The sequence below is a fragment of the Panicum hallii genome, chromosome 1, assembly GCF_002211085.1.
Source record: "Panicum hallii strain FIL2 chromosome 1, PHallii_v3.1, whole genome shotgun sequence".
Classification (NCBI taxonomy): domain Eukaryota; kingdom Viridiplantae; phylum Streptophyta; class Magnoliopsida; order Poales; family Poaceae; genus Panicum; species Panicum hallii.
In genome coordinates, this window is record NC_038042.1 from 51,677,984 (window position 1) to 51,700,746 (window position 22,763).

The 22,763-nt window shown below is 51.7% G+C and overlaps 5 protein-coding genes and 1 long non-coding RNA gene across 6 annotated transcripts; 2 read left to right on the forward strand and 4 right to left on the reverse strand.

Annotated features, from left to right (window-relative positions):
• Positions 1-2,338: 2,338 nt before the first annotated feature.
• Positions 2,339-2,814, forward strand: LOC112899010. Its single transcript, XM_025967687.1, has one exon. The coding sequence runs from the start codon at positions 2,371-2,373 to the stop codon at positions 2,593-2,595; it is 225 nt and encodes a 74-aa protein (XP_025823472.1). The 5' UTR covers positions 2,339-2,370; the 3' UTR covers positions 2,596-2,814.
• A 912-nt stretch (positions 2,815-3,726) lies between these two features.
• Positions 3,727-5,982, reverse strand: LOC112894970. Its single transcript, XR_003229111.1, has 2 exons — positions 4,740-5,982; positions 3,727-4,014 (listed from the first exon to the last, which is right to left on the reverse strand). It is a non-coding gene; the product is annotated as an uncharacterized LOC112894970 (long non-coding RNA).
• A 2,052-nt stretch (positions 5,983-8,034) lies between these two features.
• Positions 8,035-10,294, reverse strand: LOC112901394 (actin-depolymerizing factor 1). Its single transcript, XM_025970305.1, has 3 exons — positions 9,929-10,294; positions 9,570-9,835; positions 8,035-8,435 (listed from the first exon to the last, which is right to left on the reverse strand). The coding sequence occupies exons 1-3, from the start codon at positions 9,929-9,931 to the stop codon at positions 8,285-8,287; spliced, it is 420 nt and encodes a 139-aa protein (XP_025826090.1). The 5' UTR covers positions 9,932-10,294; the 3' UTR covers positions 8,035-8,284.
• A 205-nt stretch (positions 10,295-10,499) lies between these two features.
• LOC112878860 (pentatricopeptide repeat-containing protein At5g39350) lies at positions 10,500-12,848 on the reverse strand. The gene has a single exon (XM_025943101.1). It carries the CDS (start codon positions 12,556-12,558, stop codon positions 10,552-10,554), a length of 2,007 nt encoding a protein of 668 aa, XP_025798886.1. The 5' UTR covers positions 12,559-12,848; the 3' UTR covers positions 10,500-10,551.
• Positions 12,849-12,850: 2 nt separating this feature from the next.
• Positions 12,851-15,623, reverse strand: LOC112878859 (FT-interacting protein 1-like). Its single transcript, XM_025943100.1, has 2 exons — positions 14,403-15,623; positions 12,851-14,293 (listed from the first exon to the last, which is right to left on the reverse strand). The coding sequence occupies exons 1-2, from the start codon at positions 15,320-15,322 to the stop codon at positions 12,877-12,879; spliced, it is 2,337 nt and encodes a 778-aa protein (XP_025798885.1). The 5' UTR covers positions 15,323-15,623; the 3' UTR covers positions 12,851-12,876.
• A 3,292-nt stretch (positions 15,624-18,915) lies between these two features.
• LOC112878861 (probable phospholipid hydroperoxide glutathione peroxidase) lies at positions 18,916-22,543 on the forward strand. Its single transcript, XM_025943102.1, has 6 exons — positions 18,916-19,280; positions 19,563-19,639; positions 20,592-20,653; positions 21,603-21,721; positions 22,054-22,221; positions 22,318-22,543. Exons 1-6 carry the CDS (start codon positions 19,020-19,022, stop codon positions 22,357-22,359), a joined length of 729 nt encoding a protein of 242 aa, XP_025798887.1. The 5' UTR covers positions 18,916-19,019; the 3' UTR covers positions 22,360-22,543.
• Positions 22,544-22,763: the final 220 nt, after the last annotated feature.

Here is a 22,763-nt window from a genome sequence, read left to right on the forward strand (position 1 = left end):
GAGCCCGAGCTGCCGCATGATGCCGGGACGACCATACTCCGCGATGCAGAGATCCTTCAGGTCCCGTGGGTGGATGCTCTCGTCGGGCAACACCGCCCTCTCCATCTCCAGCAGCTTCCGGCGGACGTTCGCCTTGGCGATCAGAGCGGCCTTGGAGACCTTCTCTGGTTCCATACTCTGCGCCACCTTCTTCGATGCAGGTTCCGGCGCTGGCTGCAAAGATGTTCCATTCTCATCGGGAAGGACCGCCTGTGGAACCGGGATATCGACAGTCTCGTCGGGATCCCTCTCAGAGTCGCTATCTGAATCTGAATCACTTGAAGGTGAGCTTCCGGAGTCGCTGCTTCAGCTCGGGCTGTTGCCGGATTTGCAAGCCTTCTCGACGGAAACTACAGGGGAGACGCCGCCGCAGATGTCGACGAACTCGTCGTCGTCCCCCGGGATATCCTTGCTCTCGCTGTTACCGGTTCCGCCGGCCTTCTCAACAGAAACAAAAGGGGAGGCTTTCAGGATCGCGACGGGGGAGACGCCGCCGCAGATGTCGATGACCTCGTTGTCGTCCTCCGGGGCGTCCCTGCTCTCATCGTTGCCGGTTTCGCCCGCCTTCTCAAGGGAAACGACCGGGGAGGCTTTTAGGATCGCGACGGGTGAGACGCCGCCGCAGATGTCGATGAGCTCGTTGTCGTCCTCGGTGGTCTCGAGCTTAGCGACCTTGGCGACAGCATGCACCTTTGTCCGCTTCGCCGGCGGCGTCTTGATGGAAGCTTCCACCGGCGCTTCCGATCGTGGTTAGGCGGTGTCCATGGACCGGTCGTTCTTGCCGCTGGACAAGAGCTCCGCCTTCCTCAGGAGCGCGTGGAGGGCGTCGAGCTCCGCGGCCATCCTCTCCCGGAGGGTCCCCAGTGCAGGGTCGACGGACGTCTTGACGGCGTTGCGGGTCACCGTGGCGCGCTTTGGACTTGGCGCCGAGAACTCCTCGTCAGCGCCAGCGCGGCGAGCCGACTTCTTCTCCCTCGCCATCGTACAGCAGGTAGCGGCAGCAGGTTCGACGACCTGCGGCCACTTCACGAACGGGCGGCCGTTGGGTGACGCCACGCCGCCGGCAACAGTTGTGACCTCCATCTCGGCGACGATGCCGTTGCGGACGACCTTGGTGCACCTCGGGCTGGGCGCGGAGGGCTTCTGATCGGCGCCGACACGGCGGGTCGACGACTCCCGCGCCATCGCACCGCAATCCGCCGGCGCGGCGCCCCGCGGACGCTTGGAGGATGGCCGGGCTCTGGGAACGGGAGTGGCGCGACGAAGGGCTCCCATGTTTCGCCGCAGCACGGCGAACGAGCAAGCAGACTCTCTCGGGTCTCGCCGCAAGCGGTCGAGGTCTCGCCGGACGCCGGAGAGAGAGAGGAGGAGGAGGACCGGTGGGTGGGAGGATGGATCTGGAATGCTGGATCGAGGGCGAGACAGGATCGGCATGGAGCCATGGATTCGAGTCGTCCCGGGGAAAGGGTTTCGAGTCGGAGACACGGTCGCCGTCCCGTCACGCGCTTCCGATACGCCGGTTGGTTCCGGCCTCCGACAACAACACAAACAAGAAGCAGAGGTGCGCGCCTTGCCTGTTTTCCAAGCACCAGGAGGCGGTATTTTTAGGTGCGTTTGGATCTTTGGCCGAGTCTGGCTCTAACTTACCGTATCTTGCTTCGAACATACATTGTCCATGTGCAACCCGGCACGCTAACGAAGGATTCAGAGTTCAGCATTCCCATGTTCAGATGTGACTGCGAGCAGCTGAAATGAACGATGGGAGGGCGCAAGATTTTCCTTAGATCATTGCACGTAATTGCACAAGTTCTTGCAGAATTCCCAGGTTATCTTAAACTAAAATCAACTGCAAACTCTCTTGAATCTCGCACAGTAGTTCAACAGCAACTTCTCTTCGCAAACCGGCGTTAACAAACTTACCTGAAAAGATCATTGGAAACAAAACAAAACAAAAATTCTCGACTCTCAACACGCCCTGTCAATTCAGGGGCAAAAAAACCGAAGGACACATGTTTTCTTCTGCATATTGACTAAAGAATGCGATGCAATGACAGACTGTTGATACCGGAGTCTCAGACTCTCTGTCTCCAACGGTGCCCTCTAAATTCTCTACCCTATATATAGACAACGGATTCGAACCTCGGACGGACATGGCGTTGCCACCACACATTAATTAGCCCGTGAAGCTCGCGCGTCCTCACGCTCGTGTCCGTATACCTCCTATATTATATATGTGTCCCAACAATCCACCACGATCACCACCGCCGTGCCTCCTCAATCAACCACGCATCAACAAGAAGAAAGAAGAAGAAGATAGCAGCCGCAGCAGCGATGGCCCAGAGCACGAGGATGGTGGCCCTGGTCCTGGCCGTTCTGGTGGTGGCGGCGGCGTCCCTGCCCGCGGCCACCGCGTACGGCTGCTACGACGACTGCTACGAGCGGTGCGCCAACGGCAAGGACGACCCCGTCTGCACCAAGATGTGCAACCAGGCGTGCGGCCCCGTGGACCAGGCCGCGGCCAAGCAAGGTGCCGCCGGGGGCGCGCCCAAGGCTTGATGATCTGCTCCATCAGAAACCAAGATGAATATAATGATTTGATTCATCGCCCACCCACCACCAACGATGACCTACTCTATCCATCTCTAGTTCAATTTCCTCCATGCATGCATGCATGCAGCATCTTGCCTGTTCCTTCTTTCTCGATCGCCTTGCTTTTCTATTTCATTCTTTGTGTGTGTGTTCCCATCCATGGATCAATCGTCGTTCATTGTAACGTGATACTCCTGCAATTTAATTTGTAAGTGAAATGTCCTCTATTATTTAAGATTTTTTTCTCTATATATAGGGTAGAGAACGGTTTAGAGGGCACCGTTGGAGACAGCCTAAAACCATGTTGTGATCCGTTTTTCTCGCAGGGATGTGGGAGGGCGACGGCTTGCAGAGGGGTGCATCCGTTGGCTGGTTGAGAGCGACGTGCAGAGCGACGGTAGGGTAGAACTGCCAGGGTGATTCAAAGGGTTTGTATGCGTCGAACGGTGAGCGGTAAATCTGACGGCAATAATGCGCCCGCGGTAGGACGAGGCATGAGCTCGGAGGGCGACGCACCACGGAAAAAATCGTTCCACTTACGGGCTTTTTTATAGTAGAGATAGAGATTAAGAAAATCGTCGGCCGTGCCCCTTCACTCGCACGCAGGTGGCCCGGCGGCCGTGCCCTCTTCATCCCTACGCTGCTAGGAGGAACGGCTGCCGGTGGTGGATTCCAGCGCCGCTCGACGCCCATGGCGGAGCTCGCGTGGGGTAACCGCGCTCCTCGTCCCGTCCGGTTACTAGACTGTCTCCAACGGTGCCCTCTAAACCGTTCTCTACCCTATATATAGAGAAGATTCGTTCTCTATTGCTCCAGCAGCGTTTCTCTAAATGGTCCTCTAAAATAGAGAACGCTACAAATTTCCTCTATATATAGAGATTCTCTCTCCTCTTCTCTATTTTTTCTTTACGTTTTAAACACTGAATTAAATAAAAATAAAATATGTCCATAGCATTTGAGGTATGATAAATACGTACGTACAAAAATTTGGAACAAAATACGTTTCTAATATAGGATTTAATGTATAGAGAATGAGATTTAGAGAACGTTGTTGGAGAGAAATGAGATACAGCTGAACAACACAATGGCATATTCGCATCGCGTGGGAAAAGTTCCAATCGTGGACAGAGTGAATGAAACATTATACTATCCGATTATCCACTTAACACCTTTGAGGTACATGATTTTGCTTTACACTTCTTCAGACGCTAATTTCAGACTCAACACTCACGAGACAAAACACAATACAGGACAAGACATTTTAGCTGCTACCCAATTCTGGATTGGATGCATGTATAATAAACAGATCTCTAGACTCTGGGATTGGATCGGTCGGTTCTCATGCCATCCCACCGTCGGTTGCCGTCCTGATTATCTGAAACAACGCTGCAAAGGCAAAAGAGGAAGAACGTGTTAGTTCACGTCCAATGGTAAACAAACTGTAGGCATCATATGGGTAAGCACAGAAATAGCACTAACATGCAGCAAGTTAATAAACTTACATGATACATAGCTGTTACAGAGTTGATGGTTAGCAATTTGGCATCAGATTTAATACATGTGCACTGTTAGATTTAGAATTAGGCAGTTTGGGATTGTACATTTAGACTTTAAAAAATGTAGCTCCTTTCTCATTAATAGTAAGCATCAGGTAATAATTGCCTCACTAGCTCGATTAAACAAATAATTTCACATCATATTTCCTAAACCATTCAAAGTAAAGATTTTCTGGTATGCTGCTTTATCCTGACATTGAAATAAAATGACCAAGTTGGGCATACCAAAGGAGTACACTAATATACAGAACAAGAACATTAATAAGCTATAGCTTCAGCGAAATGTCAAAGAACATATAATTTAATGCATCATAACCAGTAACAAGAATTCAAGCAGGACTAAAAAAATCTACTATTAGAGTGTTCACACGTACAATGGATGAACAGAAGAGCTTTAGTCGTGATCATGGAGGTAAGAAGCTAAACTGATGGATGAATCGTATCTATATTTTCAAAGGAAAAGAGCACGCAAAAAAAATGCATTCTAAAGTAATATGCCACCAGCATAGACCAATAGAACAGGAAGAAGGATTTAGAAAAGGTCAGAAGGCATACTGATCCATTGACGACAAAAATGAAGAAGCCAAGCACTACAGGTCCGAGAGGGTAGTCATTCCCCTTCTTGATAGTGGTTTCAGGCACTGAACCCCTCTTGGTGATGTTCTTCTGGAACTTCGCCGTCTTCCTGTCAGCAAGGCGCCTTGAAGTAGTCTGTTGAGACAAAAGGAACCATTCACATTCAGCATATATGAAAACTCCTAGTCAACCTCATAGCTACTCTACATATGGAAAGTCTTAGCAGAAGCTTCATTAGATTTTCAGGCTCAATGCAGTTGCCAAAAGAAATAACAACATCGCCCTAGTAGAATACCAAACACAAAATAGTTAGCATCCCTACCATTTCAATTAGTATTAGATGGGAGGAACACACAAAGGTTTCAGTTTTGTATTGTAAACTTTAGGCCATTTGCAGTTCAGTCAAAGAAATGGGTCAACAAGTGTTGTCCACCTCCACGAAAGGAACAATGCTCTCTGATTCAGTTCAGCAAAAGCACCTAACATTGACAGTATCAGCACTACTGCGTCGTTATCTACAGCACATAATTTGCACAAGAGAAAGTCCCCTTGTGTTTTCTGCCAGGCAAGCAGTGAAACCAGGTGATCGCCCTAAATCTGGATAGCAAGCTACAGAGGAACTGAGAAAGGCGCAGCACCCACGGCGGCGAAAACCCATGGATCCGGCAACGGCGCCGGCGACCCCGTTCCCCGCGACCCATCCATCTCCTATAGGAACAAAAGAAAAAAAAAACAATCCCGCGACAGAGGCCGGGTAGCACGGCGCTGGCATGGCGCAGGAGCGGATTCGGGCACCCCCGAGATCCGGAGGAAGCGGCAGGTGGCGTCGCGCCACACCCCCACCCCCCCCCCCCCCCCCCCGCGGGGGGGGGGGCCGGCCCGGCCCGGGAAGAAGATCTCCGCCGCCGCCGCCTCGCTCCGCGGACCTCACCCGACCCACCGGCGAGACCATGGTAAGCGCCCCGGGACCTCCCTTGCCTTCTCCACCTAGGCTCTTGCGTGCTTTTTTCTCTCCTGGGTCTCCGAGTCTTCATATGCTCCGGCCTTGCCCGATTACTCCGTCCCGTCCGCCCGATTACTCCGTCCCGTCCGCTGCCGCTGCCGCCGTCGCCGCCGCCGCTTGAGTCCGCCGTGGACTAGTCATCATCATGGAATCGAATGAGGGGGGGGGTACGGCGGTACGGCCTCCTCCGCTTGAGTCCAGGCATCATCATGGAATCGAATGAGGGGGTTACGCGTACATATTTTTTCAGATAGCCCCCTAAATTGGATCGAATGAGGGTCCTTTTACAAAATACTCATCCGTGTTTTTATATATAGCCCCCTAAATTGGATCGCGATTATTAATCGCGATCCAAATGAGGGGCTCTTTTACAAACTACTCATCCGTGTTTTTGCAAATAACCCCCTTAATTGGATCGCGATTATTAATCACAATCCGAATGAAGGTTTTGTTTACAAAATACGCATCCAGGATTTTGCATATGACCCCCTGAATTGGATCAATCCAAATGAGGGTCGTTTCTGCAAAATGTATTCGCCGGTATCACAGACGGCGGCGGCGGCCGGAGCCGCCGGTTTTTGCAACTAGGGACGTCCTCTCGTGGACCAGTCTGCCGCGTCACGGGCAGAGACTTGGAGCTTCGTCACCTCCGTTCCCCTTCCGGCCACGACCTCACCGCGCTAAGACGGCCTCAGGGCTTATTTGAAAAATGTGTTCGCCGGAATCAGCGACGGCGGCGATGGCTTCGTCCGCCGGCGTTGCAGCGGCCAGGCCTTGGCCCCACGCGGAGGAAGCACGTCGCTTCGTCACCTCCCTTGCATCTCCGGTCACGGCCTCACCGCCTCAGTGCCCCGCAATCGTCGTCACACCGTCCCCAAGGTGGCGCATTGTTGCCGTCGCCGCCATTATCCATGTGCATCGCGACGAATGATTCAGGTTCAGGATTCTCCAGTTCAGATTTGGCAGCCCATCCAGATAGATGCGAATGTGATTGCGAGCCAGATGCAAATCTGAAACGAAAGCATATGGTTTCAGTGCAGGACTCGAATTGAAAGACGGATCAGAGGGCACAAAATTTTCCCTGGTCACTGCACGGAATCGCCCCAATTCTTGCACCTCTATCGCCTTGAATCTGGACACCATTTATAAACATCTGCAAATTCTCTTGAATCTCGTACCATACTTCAACAATAAGTTCTCGGGCGACCTTTCATCAAACTTTTCTGAAAAGATTATCAAAAGCAAAACCAAGCCTCGAAATGCCCTGTCAGTTCAGGGGGGAAAAGAACCCGAAGGAAACGTCTTGCTTCCGTGCAAGAATGTGACACAAGAGAAACTCAGTTGGCACCGGAGTTTGAGGCCGACTCAAAACTTCAATTCGGCACAAGAGAAAACAGCTGAAAAAAATTTGCAATGGCATATACCATAAGGCAGGAAAAACATTTCGATCATGGAGATAATGAATGAAACATTGTACTATGATTTTGCTTTACAGTTCCTCAGACGCTAGTTTCAGACTCGACATTCTCGAGACAGAACGAATACAGGATAAGTATGACAATTTTAGCTGCTACCCAATTCTGGATTGGATGCGTGTATAACAATCAGATAAACTTCAGCTTGAGTAATATTAAGTTCAACACTGAAACTGTAGGGTCATCGCTTCCTACATATGTTGTATATGCGCACATCATGCATGTATATATTAAGTTAATTTTTCTATATTAACGATAGTAGATGTGGATAATTCATACATATAAGAGCAGCTTGAATACCTTTTTGATACTTTTAGATGTAGATAATTTAAATGCATATTTTGGGTTACTGAAGATTATTTTTAATATTGGCAAATGTGGGTGCTCGAGATGCAAATTTGGGGTTACTTCTAGTCTATTTTCATAATGAAAAATGTGCATAATTTTTTAGAAAACCGAGTAGATCTGATGGTTATAATTGTCAATTCTGATTAGAGTCAATCTAAAATGATAGTGGGATGTTTTTGTTCTTCGCAATGTGAATTTTTTAGGATTTATCTCTTTTTCTAGTGTGTCTCGGACAATTAGCGTGAAGGCTATCAATAAGCCTATAATTGGTGATTCTAAGATTTGATCTTTTCAGATATAATAAAGCATGTATCATATTGATGGGCGATATGGAGTAGCGTTTTGCAGCAGTAGACATGCGCAAGGTCAACATATAAGATAAATATCAAACTTTTGGAATTCGGTGATTAAACTAGGGTACATTAGGCTTCACAACTAGCATTGCATAGACACATGAAAGACTCGACAATGCCACGAGATAAAACACCAAATAAGTTCTAGTTTACAGCAGTAGCAGGACTACGGCAGAGACGGTAAAAAGGGAAAATGGCATACAGTCTCATACAGAATGCAACACTTTTGCGTCCAGGAAAACAATGACACGAAAACGGATGACCGTCACCAACACAGAAAGAATAGCATGCAAGGGCAGGAGCTGATGCGCTCCATGGTCTGGAGGGTGCAGCTGTCGGGCTGTTTCAGAGGGCTCGCGCCTTGACGATGTCCATGCTCATTTCGCTGGGGTCAGTTGCTTGTAGCTCCACCTGGATGCCATCCAGCTCCCTCTTGAACCGATCCTTCGAGCTCGCGTACAGCATCTTGCTCCTCACCCTAGATGTATCTGGGGCCCTGCAGAGAGTTTGATGCGGAAGCACACCGGTTCAGATCAGTCATCATGCTTTTTTAAGCATAGAGCAATCTCATTTCTGCGCATGAATTTGGCACAGGAAGAAATATACATATTACCAACTACCAACAAAACTAACACGTCTAGATGTTTTGCATATCTCATGCTTAAGAATCTAATGACCTGAGGTCAACGCATTCGGTCACAGATTTATGTCTATTTTGAAAATATAAAGGAAATATATGAAACAGCTTGTAGCCTGTAAGTATTTGTTCTGAACCCATGCTGCTAAGTTGCATGACTCACACCAAATTCAGCAGAGAGCCAGAGAGGAAAAGGCCATTGCAGCATCTGCTTGGATGTGCATCTGTAGACTGTAATACAAAGTTGCATCAGAGATTTGATATGAGTTCCTCGAGATGCTAATTCCAGTTTCTTAAGATGCACAGAGTTACAAACACAGTAATTGGCAAATCATCTATTATTAGTTCTACGGTATGTCTCTTTCACATGCATTAACATTTTTCTATCAATTTATTATGCTGCAATTACTTAGCTGGTGAAGGATCAACGACAGTTAAAAATGACATTATAGCTTAACTGTACAAACACATATTCACATTAACATGGACATTGGACAATTTTAATAGCCACAGAAATTGTAGCCACGTTTGTTTTGAGAAGGAAACGCGACGATGTGCGTCATTTTGCGGAGCACAGATTTCTGCTTCTGTTTTCCCCCCATGTAATAAGTTGCTACTCTATCCAGCCCCCAGATCCAATAATAGTTCATCAGAAAACATACGTATTGACGCCCTTTTTTCATTCTGTAATATATTTGATGCTAAATGCAATAATTTGTTCAAGATCAAGTTCGAAGGTCGAAAACAATTGCCTGTGAGAAATGTTGTAATATACCGATGACTAATCTGCAACAACTGAACATGTATAGATGATCCTCTTGGAAAAAAAATACATGTAAACTCAGAATTCAGGGCAGCAACCAACCGATCATCACTGATTCACTGATCCTACCATACCAAAGGTTGACAGAATTGAATTATATGCAATGGAAACAGAACGTTCTGCAATAAAGGACAAAATCGAACGAAAAAAAATGTGGGATGGAGGGTTACCAAGAGATGAAGAAGATCTTGCTCTTCTGGCAGTTCTCATCCGTGACAAAGTCAAAATCAAACACCGCGTAGCGGCACTCGTCGGCGGGCAAGCAGGCAGTGAAGTCCTCGTAACTCTCACCTGGTTGTCCCAGCCTGTCAACCACCACCTGCTGCACCTTCTCATTGATCTTGAACACGATGAAACGGAAGCTCCTCTTCGCCTTAAGCTCTAGGAACTTGAGTTTGCATTCATCACACACGGCCATTCCCGACGCCGAGTTCGACTTACAGCAAGGAAGGTCCATAACAGTACCCAGCACATCAGAGAACATTCCACGAGCAGCATTGAGAGAAACAAACAGATGAGAGGTACTCACCATGGCTGATGCTTCCGATCTCTTCCTTCCTTTCTTCCTCTGGTTGAGAAACAAACGGCAGCGCGCAGAGGAGGAGAGAAAGGGATGTGGGCAACAGCAAAGAGGGGCGAGATTTCAAGGCCTGAAAGAGGGGGAGGAGGAGGCCAGATATAGGGGAGGGAGGGGATGGGCAACCGGGATGGAGGCTTGCATGATGCCACCACGTCCGGGAGGGGCCTTTGACCAAGCACGTCCCCTCCTTCGTGTGTGAGAACCAGAATCGTTGTGCGCAACCAACATGCGCGCCACCACCCGTCCCTATAATTGACATTCCCCTCTCTCGGCACTGGCAGAATCGTTTGTAGCAACAAACCGACATGCCGTGCATTCGGCCTGTTTCTCTTGCATAGTGTACGTCTTCTTTAATTTGCATTAGTTTTACAGTTTTTCAAGACAAACTGACAATTGCTTCTCCTATATTACGAGATAAAGACTACTACTACTTGTTAGCTGTAGCCTGTAGAGCAACGCATAATACAATCTTTGTTAAACTCAAGATTTTAGTACGTTTTTTTTTTCAACTGAGGCATACATCAAAGAATCATACCGCTCTATCTGTCACAAGTATAAGACTTACTGTTTTATCACGGTTCAGCACAGTTCAAAGACTTTGCATCAACCACACTAGATCCTGGATCTTTGCGAAGACCCCTTTCCTCGATCATTCTCCGTAGATTCTGAACATCACCCCATCTGTCAGCTGTGGCATATACCTTCCCAAGGAGCACATAGTTCCCAGTGTTCTCCGGTTCAAGCTCAAACAAATGCTTTGCCGCAATCTCCCCAAACTCAACATTCTCGTGTAGAACACAGGCACCAAGCAGAGCACCCCAAACCGAGGTAGTCGGCTCGAATGGCATGTCTTCAATGAGGCGGTACGCCTCCTCGATCCTCCCAGCACGACCAAGCATGTCAACCAGGCACGAGTAGTGCTCGGCATTAGGCATCAAGCCATGGACGTTCCTCATACCATCAAAGAGACAAAGGCCTTCATCTATCATACCGGCATGGCTACAAGAGTACAGCAATGAGGCCATGGTGATGTAGTTCGGCTTCACCCCCAACTCTACCATCTTATCATATAGCAGGATGGCAGTTCGAGCATGTCCGTGCATTCCGTATCCAGCAATGACAGTAGTCCAGGCAACAATGTCCTTTTCAGGTAAACACTTGAAGAGCTCCCATGTCACGTCCAAATTACCCACTTTGGCATACACATCAATCAAACCGGTGGCAATCTGTGCACTCTCAAGAAATCCCAGAGTCAGTAAGAAGCAGTGGATGTTCTTCGCTTGTACCAGGTCCGCGGATTCTGCATAGGCTGGGAGGACGCTTGTCATTGTTACAGAATCTGGGCGCACTGATTCTTCAATCATTCTCTTAAACAGCTCTATAGCTTTCTTTTCCCTTTTTCTGTCAGTATAACCAGATATTGCTGCATTCCAAGTTTCTGTCCGTCGCGATCCTTTATCGACAATAATCTCTATCATCTTCATATGGCCACATTTTGCATAACTGTCAACAAGTGCAGTCTCAGCAATAATGTCTGATTGAAGCCCAAGTCTAATGCACAATGCATGTGTGCACTTGGCATGCTTCCCAGATGGCAAACTGGCACAAGCTGAGAGCAGATGTGCCATGGTCACAGCATTGGGCTGTGCTTCACTGCGCATCAGCATCTCACAACCAACAGTCAAGGCCTCACCTGCACGGTCACTCAGCACGTATGCACCGATCATCGCCGTCCAAGAAACAACATCCTTACCATATTTGTCCTCGTCAAACACCCTTCTTGCATCCTCCAAGCTTCCACACTTCCCGTACATGTCGATCAAAGCATTCTTCACTGCAACATAGTTCCCCAGGCCTCTCCCCTCAGCCAACCGGTGCACAGCTCTCCCTGTTCGCAAGTCCTTGGCTTGCGCACAAGCAGGCAGCACTGACACAACCGTAGCGCAATCAATGCCGACGCCACCGCCAACCATCTTCTCGAACACCTCCAACGCCCTCTCCGCGCGGCCGTTCTTGACACACCCGGCAATGACTGCATTCCACGACACGACTGTCCGGCTCCGCATCGCGCCAAACACCGCCTCCGCCGCGGCCACTTCTCTGAACCTCGAGTACATGGAAACGAGCGCGTTCTGCAGGTACGCGTCGCCGCCGAAGCCAGCGGCGAGCGCGCGGCAGTGCACGGCGCGACCATGGCGGCGGAGGCGGAGGCCGCCGCAGGCCTTGGCGGCGAAGGGGAAGGTGAGGTGGTCGAAGTCGCGCATCCGGGAGTAGAGAACGAGGGCCTCTCGGTGGAAGCCGAGGTCGGTGTAGGAGCGGAGGAGGGTGTTGGAGAAGGAAACGGGGGGCGGCTGGGGCATTTGAGCGAGCAGGTTGTGGGCATCGAAGGGGCGGCCGCAGGCGCAGTAAGAACGAAAGAGGAGACGAAGACTGTCGTGGTGGTGACCGGACGTGAGGAGGAGCGCGTGAAGCTGGGCCGCGATGGCGGGAGGGAGCAGGGTCGAGGTGTTCTTGGAGCGGAGGAGGACGAGGCATTGCCGGACAAGAGGGCTGGTTGCCATCCAGAATTTCAGGGACATAGGATGCCTCGATCTGACGGTCTGTATTTCGGTCGGGGACTCGGGGTCGGGGGAGTAATTTGGAGGCGAAATTGGACGCGAACTGAAAATAGTGGAAGGTCCAGTTGTGTTGGCTGGCTTGTACGGAGTAAATGTGAGAGATTTTAGCCGGACACCTCTTTTGGTGCACGTGACACGTGCGGCGTCAACGCAACCAAAATGTCTGGCTCTGGCTTGCAAGCTTATAAGGGCGTTGATACAATACAACTATTAGGTTACAAGAGGTGAACAAGACAAAAATTTCACGAGTTACGGGTTAAAACTTCATTCGATCCCCGATCAAAGCAGGCAATCGACCTTGCAGGGCAGTCGCCGGAAGAAGTTCGTCGGCACGTCGGGCAGCCTCTGCCGGAGCGCCGGGTGCCGCATCACGTAGAACCCCGTCAGCAGCGCCACCGCCTGGAACGGCGCCAGGAAGGTGGTGACCGCAAGAAACAGGCACGCCAGGAGGTACATGGCCGTGGCGCGGGGGTCTCGCCACGCCATCGCGCACCGGGCGCGTTCGGCGTGCGCCGCGACGTCACCGACCATCTCCTGTATCCGCGCCCCGAGGCTCCGCAGCCGGTCGTAGCGCATGCGCACCACCTCGTGCGGCCGCGCCGTCGGGAACTCGTCGAACTCCTCGTCCAGCTCGTCCGGGTGCGCCAGCTCCGCGTGCGACACCTTCGTGTCGACGTGCCACGGGTGCCTCGGCCGGCACCGGTAGTTCCACAGGCCCAGCAGGAACTTGTATACGAAGAAGGTGGGCAGGATGAGGTTGGGGCAGCACACGAGCATGGCGTAGATGATGTGCACCGCGACGGTGGTCGCCGGGTTCTTCCAGTGGCAGACGTCGACGAACCACCGGAGCGCCGCGAACAGGGGCGCCAGCGCCGCCATGAGGCGGAAGAAGTGGGCCTTGCTGCGCCGCATGCTCCACCGGTGCGAGTGCGCCTCGCAGAGGTGCTCGACGCACTCCCGGAGCAGCGGCGGGTCCATCCGGCCCAGCCGGTGCGCGATGAGCGCGACCGCCTCGCGCCGCAGCGTCTCCTGGTGCACGATGGACAGCGGGTGGTGGTAGTGCATCGGCGGCAGGTGCGGCTGCGCGTACGTCCGGAGCAGGCCCAGCGTCGACGTGTTCGAGAACCGCACGGCGAGCTGGAGCTCGCCCATCTTCTTGATGCCGCCGCCGTGGAGGGAGATGAGAGGGTACGCGTGCGTGTAGATGCGCCCGGTCTCGAGCGTGGAGAGCCGGATGCGCACCTTGCCGAGGAGGACGTCCCTGACGGGGTCGCCGGTCACGAGGCCGCCCTTGTCGCCGATCTGGCAGTTGTGGAAGACGGCGACGGTGAGCACGGTGCAGTGGTCGTGCACGTCCCAGTAGCACTGCTGGTGGAACCGCGGCGCGAGGCTGTCGATGACGGTCTGCGTGCGGAACCACTTCACGCCGTACTTGGCGACGCAGTAGGCGTCGCACGAGCCGCGGCCGTCGCGCGTGCGCATGGCGCTCAGGCCGAACGCGTTGTGGATGCCGAGCTCGATGAGGCCGATGGGCGGCCGGTTGTGCCACAGCTCCCTCGCCGCCGGCCGGACGTCGCTCAGGTAGTGGACCGGCTCTGACAGGACTCTGTATCCGCCTTCGAGGCAGAGCCGGACGCATATCTTGGCAGAGAACTTTTCGATCTTAGCGGCGCCTTCTGGCCGCACCAAATTGAACCTGTCGATTCGAAATAGAGTTCTTCTTAACAAATCTCCTTATAATTGTTTGAGCCATTTCATAATTTGCCAAGTGTTTGAGTTGAAATTCCGAGGTTAAATGCACGTACCATCTTGGGCGAATTGGACGAGCGTCCCACCGCCGTTCGAATTCCTTGAACGGAATGTGGACGTGGCCGATGACCTCCTCCTTGTCGACCTTGACGCGGTCCTCGACGGAAAGGATGAGGTGGTCCTCGAACGGCTCGGCGGCGACGAACAGGTGGTCCTCGTTCCAGCCGTACGACGGCAGGCGGGAGACGCACGTCTTGGTCCTGTGCACCTGCCCGGCTATCCTGGTGCGCACGAACACCTCGCCGACGCGTGCCTTGTCCGCGAACGCGACGTCGCGGGCCTCGATGACGTTGACGCGCACGTACCACAGGCGCGGCACGGTGTACTGCTTGCAGCGGATGTGCGCGGCGAGCTTGGCGTCCACGGCGATCGCGGCATCCGCGTGCACGGCCAGCGGGAAGCACTCGTCGGCCTGCGTGCCGAACCACACGGCCAGCATCACCTCCCCTCCGCGCTCGCCCTTCCCGTCGAAGACGTGGTACCACTGCGGCGCCAGCGCGCTATCGGGGGGCACGCGCACGGGGGCGTCGCCCAGGTCGAAGCGCCGGTGCCCGACGTAGTCGTCCTTGGCGAAGCCCCTGCCCCGGACCACCACGTCCAGGAACGACGCCTGGATCCGCTCCCGCGAGAAGGCGAACACGTCGTTCCACTCGGGGTTCGCCGTCTTCTCGATGTGCCGCGTCGCGCAGGAGTGGCCCCCGAGCTTCACCTCGGCGAACGGGTCGAGGTCGCCGCCGCCCCACCTGAGGTCCCGCGCCTTGACGACGCGCACGTACAGGTACTCCATTCGCTCGACGAGGTCGTACCCGCCGGCCCGGCCGCCGGCGAGACGGGGCCTCGTCTCCTTGATCCCGAACTCATCCTGCGGCGGCGGCAGAGGGCCGAGCGGGCCGAACCTCGGCAGGACGCCGGCCATCCCCCGCGGCGAACGCTAGCTAGCTCGGGTTGGCAGAGCGACACTTATCTCAGTACGTGAGGAAGCTGCATGCTCTTATGTGCGTCCCGCACTTCTGCGGTCTGGCCACCAAACGGGGGGTCGTGACGTCGAGCGTGCTGGCCGCATACGCATGGATTTTTTTGAGGGGTTTGGTGATCGACACGGTTGTTGTGTTTGCTGAGGGACGTTGGTGATCTGCCGGGGTTAGTTCGAGTAACGTTCTGTCGTATGTGTAAAGAGGCCTGTCGTGCTCTTGACTTCAGCAGCGTAGAGCTCCCGCCTCACTGCCTCAGGGGGGTGTGAGTGGGAAGATCAACTAAGATGAACAACCACATGTTGGCCAGCGTTTGGTCGTTTGGGACGTCTAAACCTCCATCAGTTAAGCAGTGCAGCTGCTTATATTACTGCCATTTATCTCTCCCTAACCAAAGCTAATTAAATGTCTCTGCGATTAATTGAGTTGAGTGCTTTTATAGGAAATTACAGAAAAATTCACAGATTTATTCATGGCTAGATCTCGTGAATGAATGCTTTATTACAATAGCAATGTGAATGATAAGCATCTTGTCAAGCAATTTTGTTTTGTACGCTCTCTATTGAGGATTACTTAGTGTTTCTGAACAAAGCCTTTTGCTTATTCTTTTGGCTGCTGCTTATTTGGAATTTCTTGTGTTTCATGTTAGCAAAAACAAAGATACTAGAGGGATCTGAATATCTGAAAATTTCTCCTAGTTCTTGTTAACTAGACATGCATGGCTAACTGGAAAAGGTTGCTTAATCTTGACATTATCGCATATCATTAACATTATCTGAAGTCCTAACTCAGACTTTTAAACCGATTTGGACCCATATGCTAGTAATAGAAAAAAAATCTACAGAGCTACTCCCTCCGTCCTAAAGAAAAGTCATCCTAGGAATATTAGGACAACTTAACAAAATGGTAAAATGACCATATTTGCTTCTATTTATTACCTATATTTGGCACTAATTGATTCTTGCATGCACATGCACTTTCTAAATAGGGTAAGATGACTTGCTTTTTGGATAAATTTTGAATTCTATAATGACATTTTTTGGGACGGGGGAGAAGGTAAATTCAGAGCATAGAAACTCTTCCATGTAGAAATGTTTTTAATGAATTATATATATGAAGTATTATTTATTATATTTTAGCAAGGAAAACAATATTCCCAGCCAGTGTTGTAGTGCGTGGAGGAACGCACCTTAGATCTATCATAGTAAAATTATTTTTTCTGAAAAAATTGTCAACAAAATAATAATTGTCAGCTTGCAATATTGATTATCAAACAATTTTTCTTATTTTACATTGTTACCCAAGGACTGAATCTACACGACCCATACATGCACTGCAGTCTGCTAAAAACTGCCGCGCTAGCCATGTCTGCCGTGCTGTGAGCCTGTGACCTCCGACCAAGCAGACTAGGCTGATGAGTGATGATCGAAACTACAAGCGACTTCCGCGCTGCTAATTACGCAACGACTTCCAGTTGCAGGCTTGCAGCCCAAGGAACGGCCTGCCGCCGCCGGCGGTGTCCTCGTCAGATGCCACCGCGCTGGTGGCGCGCGTGGCAGCTATGTACAGATGCGAGCGAGGGAGGCAGTGTGGAGGGCGCTCTTCAGAATACGCAATCTCAACCGCAAGTATCTGATCGTACGGATCGGACATAGCCAAGGGGTGGACGGTATTTTATTTACCGTCCACCGCGGGGACGGTATCTGGTCTGCCGACCACTCTGGCCGTCGCCTTCGAGTCACCACCGCTCGGAGCGCCGCCGCATCTCGGCTGACTGAACGGGGCTGTCGCCGTGCGCGCTAGCGTGAACGTGCTCCAATCTTCATCGGATTCGTCGGAGGGCGCCACCAGCGACGAGAGGCTTGAGGATGCTGATGGCAGAGTAGGCAGGACGTGCGCCCGCATGCATGGCCAATCCGATCCACCACATCCCGGCGCCGGAGCCAAGCCCGTCGAGACCTATGCTTGAAGCTGGCTGTACAGTGACGGAAGCGGCCATCTCCTCACTGATGCCGCGCACGACTGCTACGGAGGGGCGATGCGCTCTTCGTTAGAAGATGAAGAGAGGGGGAGCGGGAGTCTGGATTGGGTGAATCGCGGTCGCACGTGCAGGATCCAACGGACGGCAGCGACCTGAGGGGTGGACGGTATTTCATTTACCGTCCACTCCGGACGGTATTTGGTCTACCGACCACCCTGGCCGTCGCCGTGCGAGCTTCAAACCACCACCGGCCGGAGCACCGCCGCATCTCTTCTGGCTGCTGCGTGGACCGGGGCCGTCCTGGAGGGTCTCCTCTTCGCCCGGATGTGGCCGCCTGCGGCTGAGGCCCTCAGGGGTGGCGTGACGCCAGCCGTGTCACGGACTCGCGGGGCGGCTGCCCGATCCTGGGCGGCGGCGGGCGGCACGCGGATGACGGCCTGCCAGGAGAAGTGGGCCGGCATTGGGGACAGGAGCGCATCCCCCCCCCCCCCCCCCCCCGCCCCCACGTTTTGCTCTGATTTCATCGCCATGAGCAAGCGCTAGTGCGCGCTCCTGTACTGCCTGATCCTGGAGGCAACATCCAAGGGATTCACTCTTTGCCATCTCGAGGTTGGCCACGACGAGCTGGAACGAGGTAGAGGCGGGCGCGACGGATTTCATGAATCCTGAACCCGAGGGGAGCGAGGGCACAATGCAGCCTAGCTTCTCCAGGAGCTTTCGAGCCACGACTAGGTTAATGTCGTCCTCATCAATGAGCAGAACCTTCAGGCCCCCGATTTTGGTTCGATGGCGATGGGTACTGCAGATCAAATGATCCTCCAATGCTGCAGGAGCCCGACAGCGGTGGTTGCATTACAAGCTGCGGCCTGCACTGCGGTCGCCGTCTTCTCCGTGCTCGCTGCAGAGAGCATATATACTTGCATTAGCAATGACTTGAAATACGAGGCCGGCCGAAGGAAGATGCTGGGGATTATGCTCCTCTCACCAGTAACGACAATGCTCAGCAGGGTTTCGTCTCCTCGTACGGATCGAGAAGAGAAGTTTTTTTCGAAAAAGGGAGAAGAGGAAGTTTCTGCCCCAGATACATGCTGCAACGCCTGCTGGCCGCATCAGCCGTCAGGGGGACTGGGGGATATCATGCGAAACGAGATGCCATTTTCGGCACCGCGTCCAATACTGCAATAATCATATGTAAATGTAATGCACTCCATGGTTTGTATCGCACAGTAATATAGGACAGGAGGAGTGTCTCCTTGTCGCAGATGGCACCGCAATCAGCTTAGCGTTCTAGGGTCGCCGCACACCGCTGAGGCTAGACGGTCGAGCGTCCGCGTGAAGATCGCGCAGTGAAGGGCCGTCGAATGCCGATCGGACGGCGGAGGCCTGCGCGTTGACGAGCCCCCACGCCCGTGCGGGCCCGCATGGGACGTGGTGAGCGGTAAGCCCTCCCCCGCCTGCGGCCACGGCCAACACGACGCGTCCGCGGGGCCCACGGCCCACGCGTCCGCCGCAAGATTTTTCCTTTTTTTTCTTTTCGGAAAGGATACCAGAGTACCTGACCGCCGCAAGATATTCCTTCCATTCCAGTCCCTCGCACGCGCTCCTCACCGCCGTCCGCCGCACCGCCGCACCGGTATAATAAATCGCGGCCCCGATCCCCGATGCCCCCTCGCCCCGCCCCGCTCCTCTCCTGCCTCCGCGCTGCCGCCGCCGCCACCCCTCCCTCCTCCGCGGCGCCTCTGCGCTACGGCCGCCACGCTCGCGTCGCGAGCCCCTTCGCTGTGCCCCTGCCCTGCCCTCGCTTCCCGCGCGCCGCCGCGGTCTCGCCGCACGCGCTACACCCGATCGCCGGCGGGTTCGCGCTGTTCAGCATGGCCTCCGCCGCCTCCTCCGCCAGCTCCGTGCACGACTTCACCGTCAAGGTGAGCAAACGGCACCAATCGCCCCTCTACAATACCAATACCCCGTTTCGTTTTGAAAGCGAGAGTTGGAAGTTTGTAGTCATGTCCTCGCGGAGCTTAGCATTTGCACATAGATCCCTCCCTGACCCCGCTGCTATTCAACCCTTGTCGTGTTATTAAGCCAATATTTTTAGTTCTCGTTTGAAGATTGTTTCGTTCCCCAAAGTCTCTGGTTGTTGCGGAGGTGCTATCATACGTCGCGAATTCTGATCCTAGAGAATTCCTGTTTTTTGTTGCTTGCAGGATGCTAGCGGGAAAGATGCGGACCTGAGCACCTACAAGGGGAAGGTACTCCTCATCGTAAATGTTGCATCCCAGTGGTACGAATTGTTACTGCCTTAAGTCCTTAACACCATTTTTTCTGTTATGTGGTAAAATTGGTCATTGCTTAACAAGTTGTGTGGAATGCATCATGTAATCCTTACATTCTTGCTGAAACGATCAGTGTCTCACGGTGAAACTGGCCCTAGAAGAACTTTTTTTTGTGTTTATTAGTGGCATATGCTCATTTAGTTATAGTGCAATGTATTCGAAATTTTGAGCTTGATGTTTGGTGGTAAGTGGGATGAGCTACCAAATGGGGCTATACAATTCTGCTTTATTATGTAAGGGCCTGTTTGGATCCATCCCCAGATAGCAAAAGGGTAAATGGCAAATTTTTGCTCCTGTCACATCAGATGTTTGGACGCTAATTAGAAGTATTAAATATAGTTTAATTAAAAAACTAATTACATAGATGAGGACTAAATGACGAGACGAATCTATTAAGCCTAATTAATCCATAATTAGCAAAATTACGGTAGCATTTGCCCTTTTGTACTTTGGGGTGTTTGGATCTAAAAGTGCAAAAAAATGCAAAAGAGCAAAAATTTTGCACTTTCTCAGTCTCTTTCCGTTGGATCCAAACAGCCCCTAATTTTAGCATATTGGAGTTTAAAATTTTGCTTGGAAATATTTTGTGCTAAACAAACACCTTGAGGGCCATAGTAGTTTCTGTTCTTGAGGGCCGACATGTGAGTGATTATCCATGTGTGGGAAGAAATTGCCTGTCAAGCAGAAAATGTGATTGCAGTTGGCCATTGATATGTTGGGCTTCCTCGGAAAGGAAAAAAAGATTGTTTATGCAGATTTAAGTTCATGTTACTGTTTCTGTTTCTATTTGTATGTCAAGGAATAGAGTATAGTTTCTGATTTTGAGTGCAGATATACAAATGCATAGTATAAGATTACTTTTACTACTTTTGAATTAACAAAGCTATTTGTCTGTTGCAGTGGCTTGACCAATTCCAACTACACAGAGCTGAGCCAGCTGTATGAGAAGTACAAGGACCAGGGTAAGTATCTAAGTATGTGTTTGGTTCTGGGACTAAGTGGGTTGGGTTGAACCTAACCTAATAGGGATGAACCCAACCCATTTCGTGTTTGGTTAGGAGGGATAGGGTCGACCCAATTTTCTGTTTGGTTGTAGAGGTTGAGAAGGTTAGAATGGATGGAGATTTCACTCCGTTAGCTTGCTATTTGTGGGGTCCACCTTTCACCCTCTTAGTTCCTTTTCTCACTGTCTCCTTCCTCAACCTCCCGCCGTCCTTCCGCTCGGCCTTGCGCCGCCCGCTGCCGCCGGAGATTGGCCCTGTGCTGGCCATCTCCGGCCGCCCCTGCGCCACTCGCCTCCCCCTGCGCTGCTTGCTGCTGGGCTCCCCACCGTGCCGCCTCGCTCCTCCGCCGTGCCGCGCTGCTGCTCCGCAGGCCATGCTCCTTCTCTATCCCCGTGGGCCGCGCTCCTCCTCCTCCTTGCCGGCCGCCTCCTGCCGCCGCCCGCCGCCGCCTCCTCGCCCGCGGTTGCGCCGCCGCAGCCCCGCCTCCTGCCCACCTCCTCCTCACCCGCGGGCGCGCCGCCGCGGCCCCGCCTCCTGCCCACGCCCGCGGCGCCGTGCTCGGGGCGAGCGCCGGAGCTCGGCTCCGCCTCCCACGCGCTCACGGAGGAAACCGCGTTGATGTGGTTCGAGTTGGTCCGCTCGAATTTGAGGGACCAACTCGACCCGCATCTAAGGGGTATATTCCCCTCAGGTACCAACCCAACCCACACGAAATTGGAACCAAACGCGGGTTGAAGCCGACCCACTTCGACCCACCAACCAAACACACGATAATTTTGTGCCTGTTATTCCTTAATTATGGGTTGTCTTTTGGATATGCTCTGTTGCTCATATAGATTAGTTCCTTCATGCCAAATCATTGATTCCTAATGTGCTAAATCTTTTTTTCAATTTGATGCAACTTCAGGATTCGAGATCCTTGCTTTCCCATGCAACCAGTTTGGTGGGCAGGAACCTGGGACTAATGAGGAGATTGTCCAGTTTGCTTGTACTCGCTTCAAGGCTGAGTATCCAATTTTTGACAAGGTAAATTTGCGCACACTAATTTCTTTCTTCTTTGTATGTTCCAATCTGAAAGGATAAAAAATCAGCTTGACTATAGGCAATGGCTGTTCATGACCAAGGAACTCAACCCAAGTACTCACTGTTTTCCTTATGTGGTCTGTGTGAAATGTAATATTTGAATTCAATGTTCTGTTGCCAAGGTATCTGACAATTGTTTTTAGAAACAAATAGCTGGGTTTAGGGGCAGGTTCCATTGTTTAATTTATGCACCAATTGAATGATCCATATGCTTGTAATTACAATTCTGATTAGTATCAAGGGTGTTTAAAATTGTAACTTCCATTTTCTGTTAGGTTGATGTCAATGGTGACAACACCGCGCCCATCTACAAGTTCCTGAAGTCCAGCAAAGGCAGCCTCTTTGGTGAGAACATCAAGTGGAACTTCTCCAAGTTCCTTGTCGACAAAGAGGGGCGTGTTGTGGAGCGGTATGCACCGACCACTTCCCCACTCAGCATCGAGGTAAGTTACAACTTAATCATCAGTCTGGTCGGTGTGCTCTGATCATTGAGTTACAACTTCTCATCTTGCAGCACTAACTTTGGCACATTTTTGCAGAAGGACATCAAGAAGCTACTTGGGAGTTCTTCAACCTTGTAACTGGGACCAGTAACTGCACTCCTGCATTGCATTGAGCACCTGATGCCTCAGGGATGTTGTAATAAAGCTGTCCTTAGAACTAAGATATTTTTACTGTATTTCCTCTGCATGCCCTGTCGTGTGGTAAATGCCATCTAATAAATTTGATGCAATGCATGATTTCTCTTGCAAAAGTTCTCCGGTATCTCGGTTGGTTGTTGACATCGGGGCGTACCTTGCGTACTTGCTCGCCTGAATAGGAGGTCCTGGTGAGCAAGGGCAAACGTCAGAAGAAATCTTTCTAAAGACCAAACATGCATAATATGGAGTTTTTTTTTTTGGTTCCATGTTTGAAGTGGGAATTCCTAAATTGTGATGGTTTGAACTACGAACGAAGTGGTATGGACTCTCAATTTGCCTTTCCC

Excerpts from the sequence above, each read along its gene's own strand:
- LOC112899010 (XM_025967687.1), top strand. The coding sequence starts at position 2,371 with ATGGCCCAGAGCACGAGGATGGTGGCCCTGGTCCTGGCCGTTCTGGTG.
- LOC112901394 (XM_025970305.1), bottom strand. Across the intron at positions 8,436-9,569 it reads AAGATCTTCTTCATCTCTTG|GGCCCCAGATACATCTAGGG; the intron begins GTAACCCTCCAT and ends AACTCTCTGCAG.
- LOC112878860 (XM_025943101.1), bottom strand. The coding sequence starts at position 12,558 with ATGTCCCTGAAATTCTGGATGGCAACCAGCCCTCTTGTCCGGCAATGC.
- LOC112878859 (XM_025943100.1), bottom strand. The coding sequence starts at position 15,322 with ATGGCCGGCGTCCTGCCGAGGTTCGGCCCGCTCGGCCCTCTGCCGCCG. Across the intron at positions 14,294-14,402 it reads CGTCCAATTCGCCCAAGATG|GTTCAATTTGGTGCGGCCAG; the intron begins GTACGTGCATTT and ends TCGAATCGACAG.
- LOC112878861 (XM_025943102.1), top strand. The coding sequence starts at position 19,020 with ATGCCCCCTCGCCCCGCCCCGCTCCTCTCCTGCCTCCGCGCTGCCGCC. Across the intron at positions 19,281-19,562 it reads TGCACGACTTCACCGTCAAG|GATGCTAGCGGGAAAGATGC; the intron begins GTGAGCAAACGG and ends TGTTGCTTGCAG. Across the intron at positions 19,640-20,591 it reads GTAAATGTTGCATCCCAGTG|TGGCTTGACCAATTCCAACT; the intron begins GTACGAATTGTT and ends TGTCTGTTGCAG.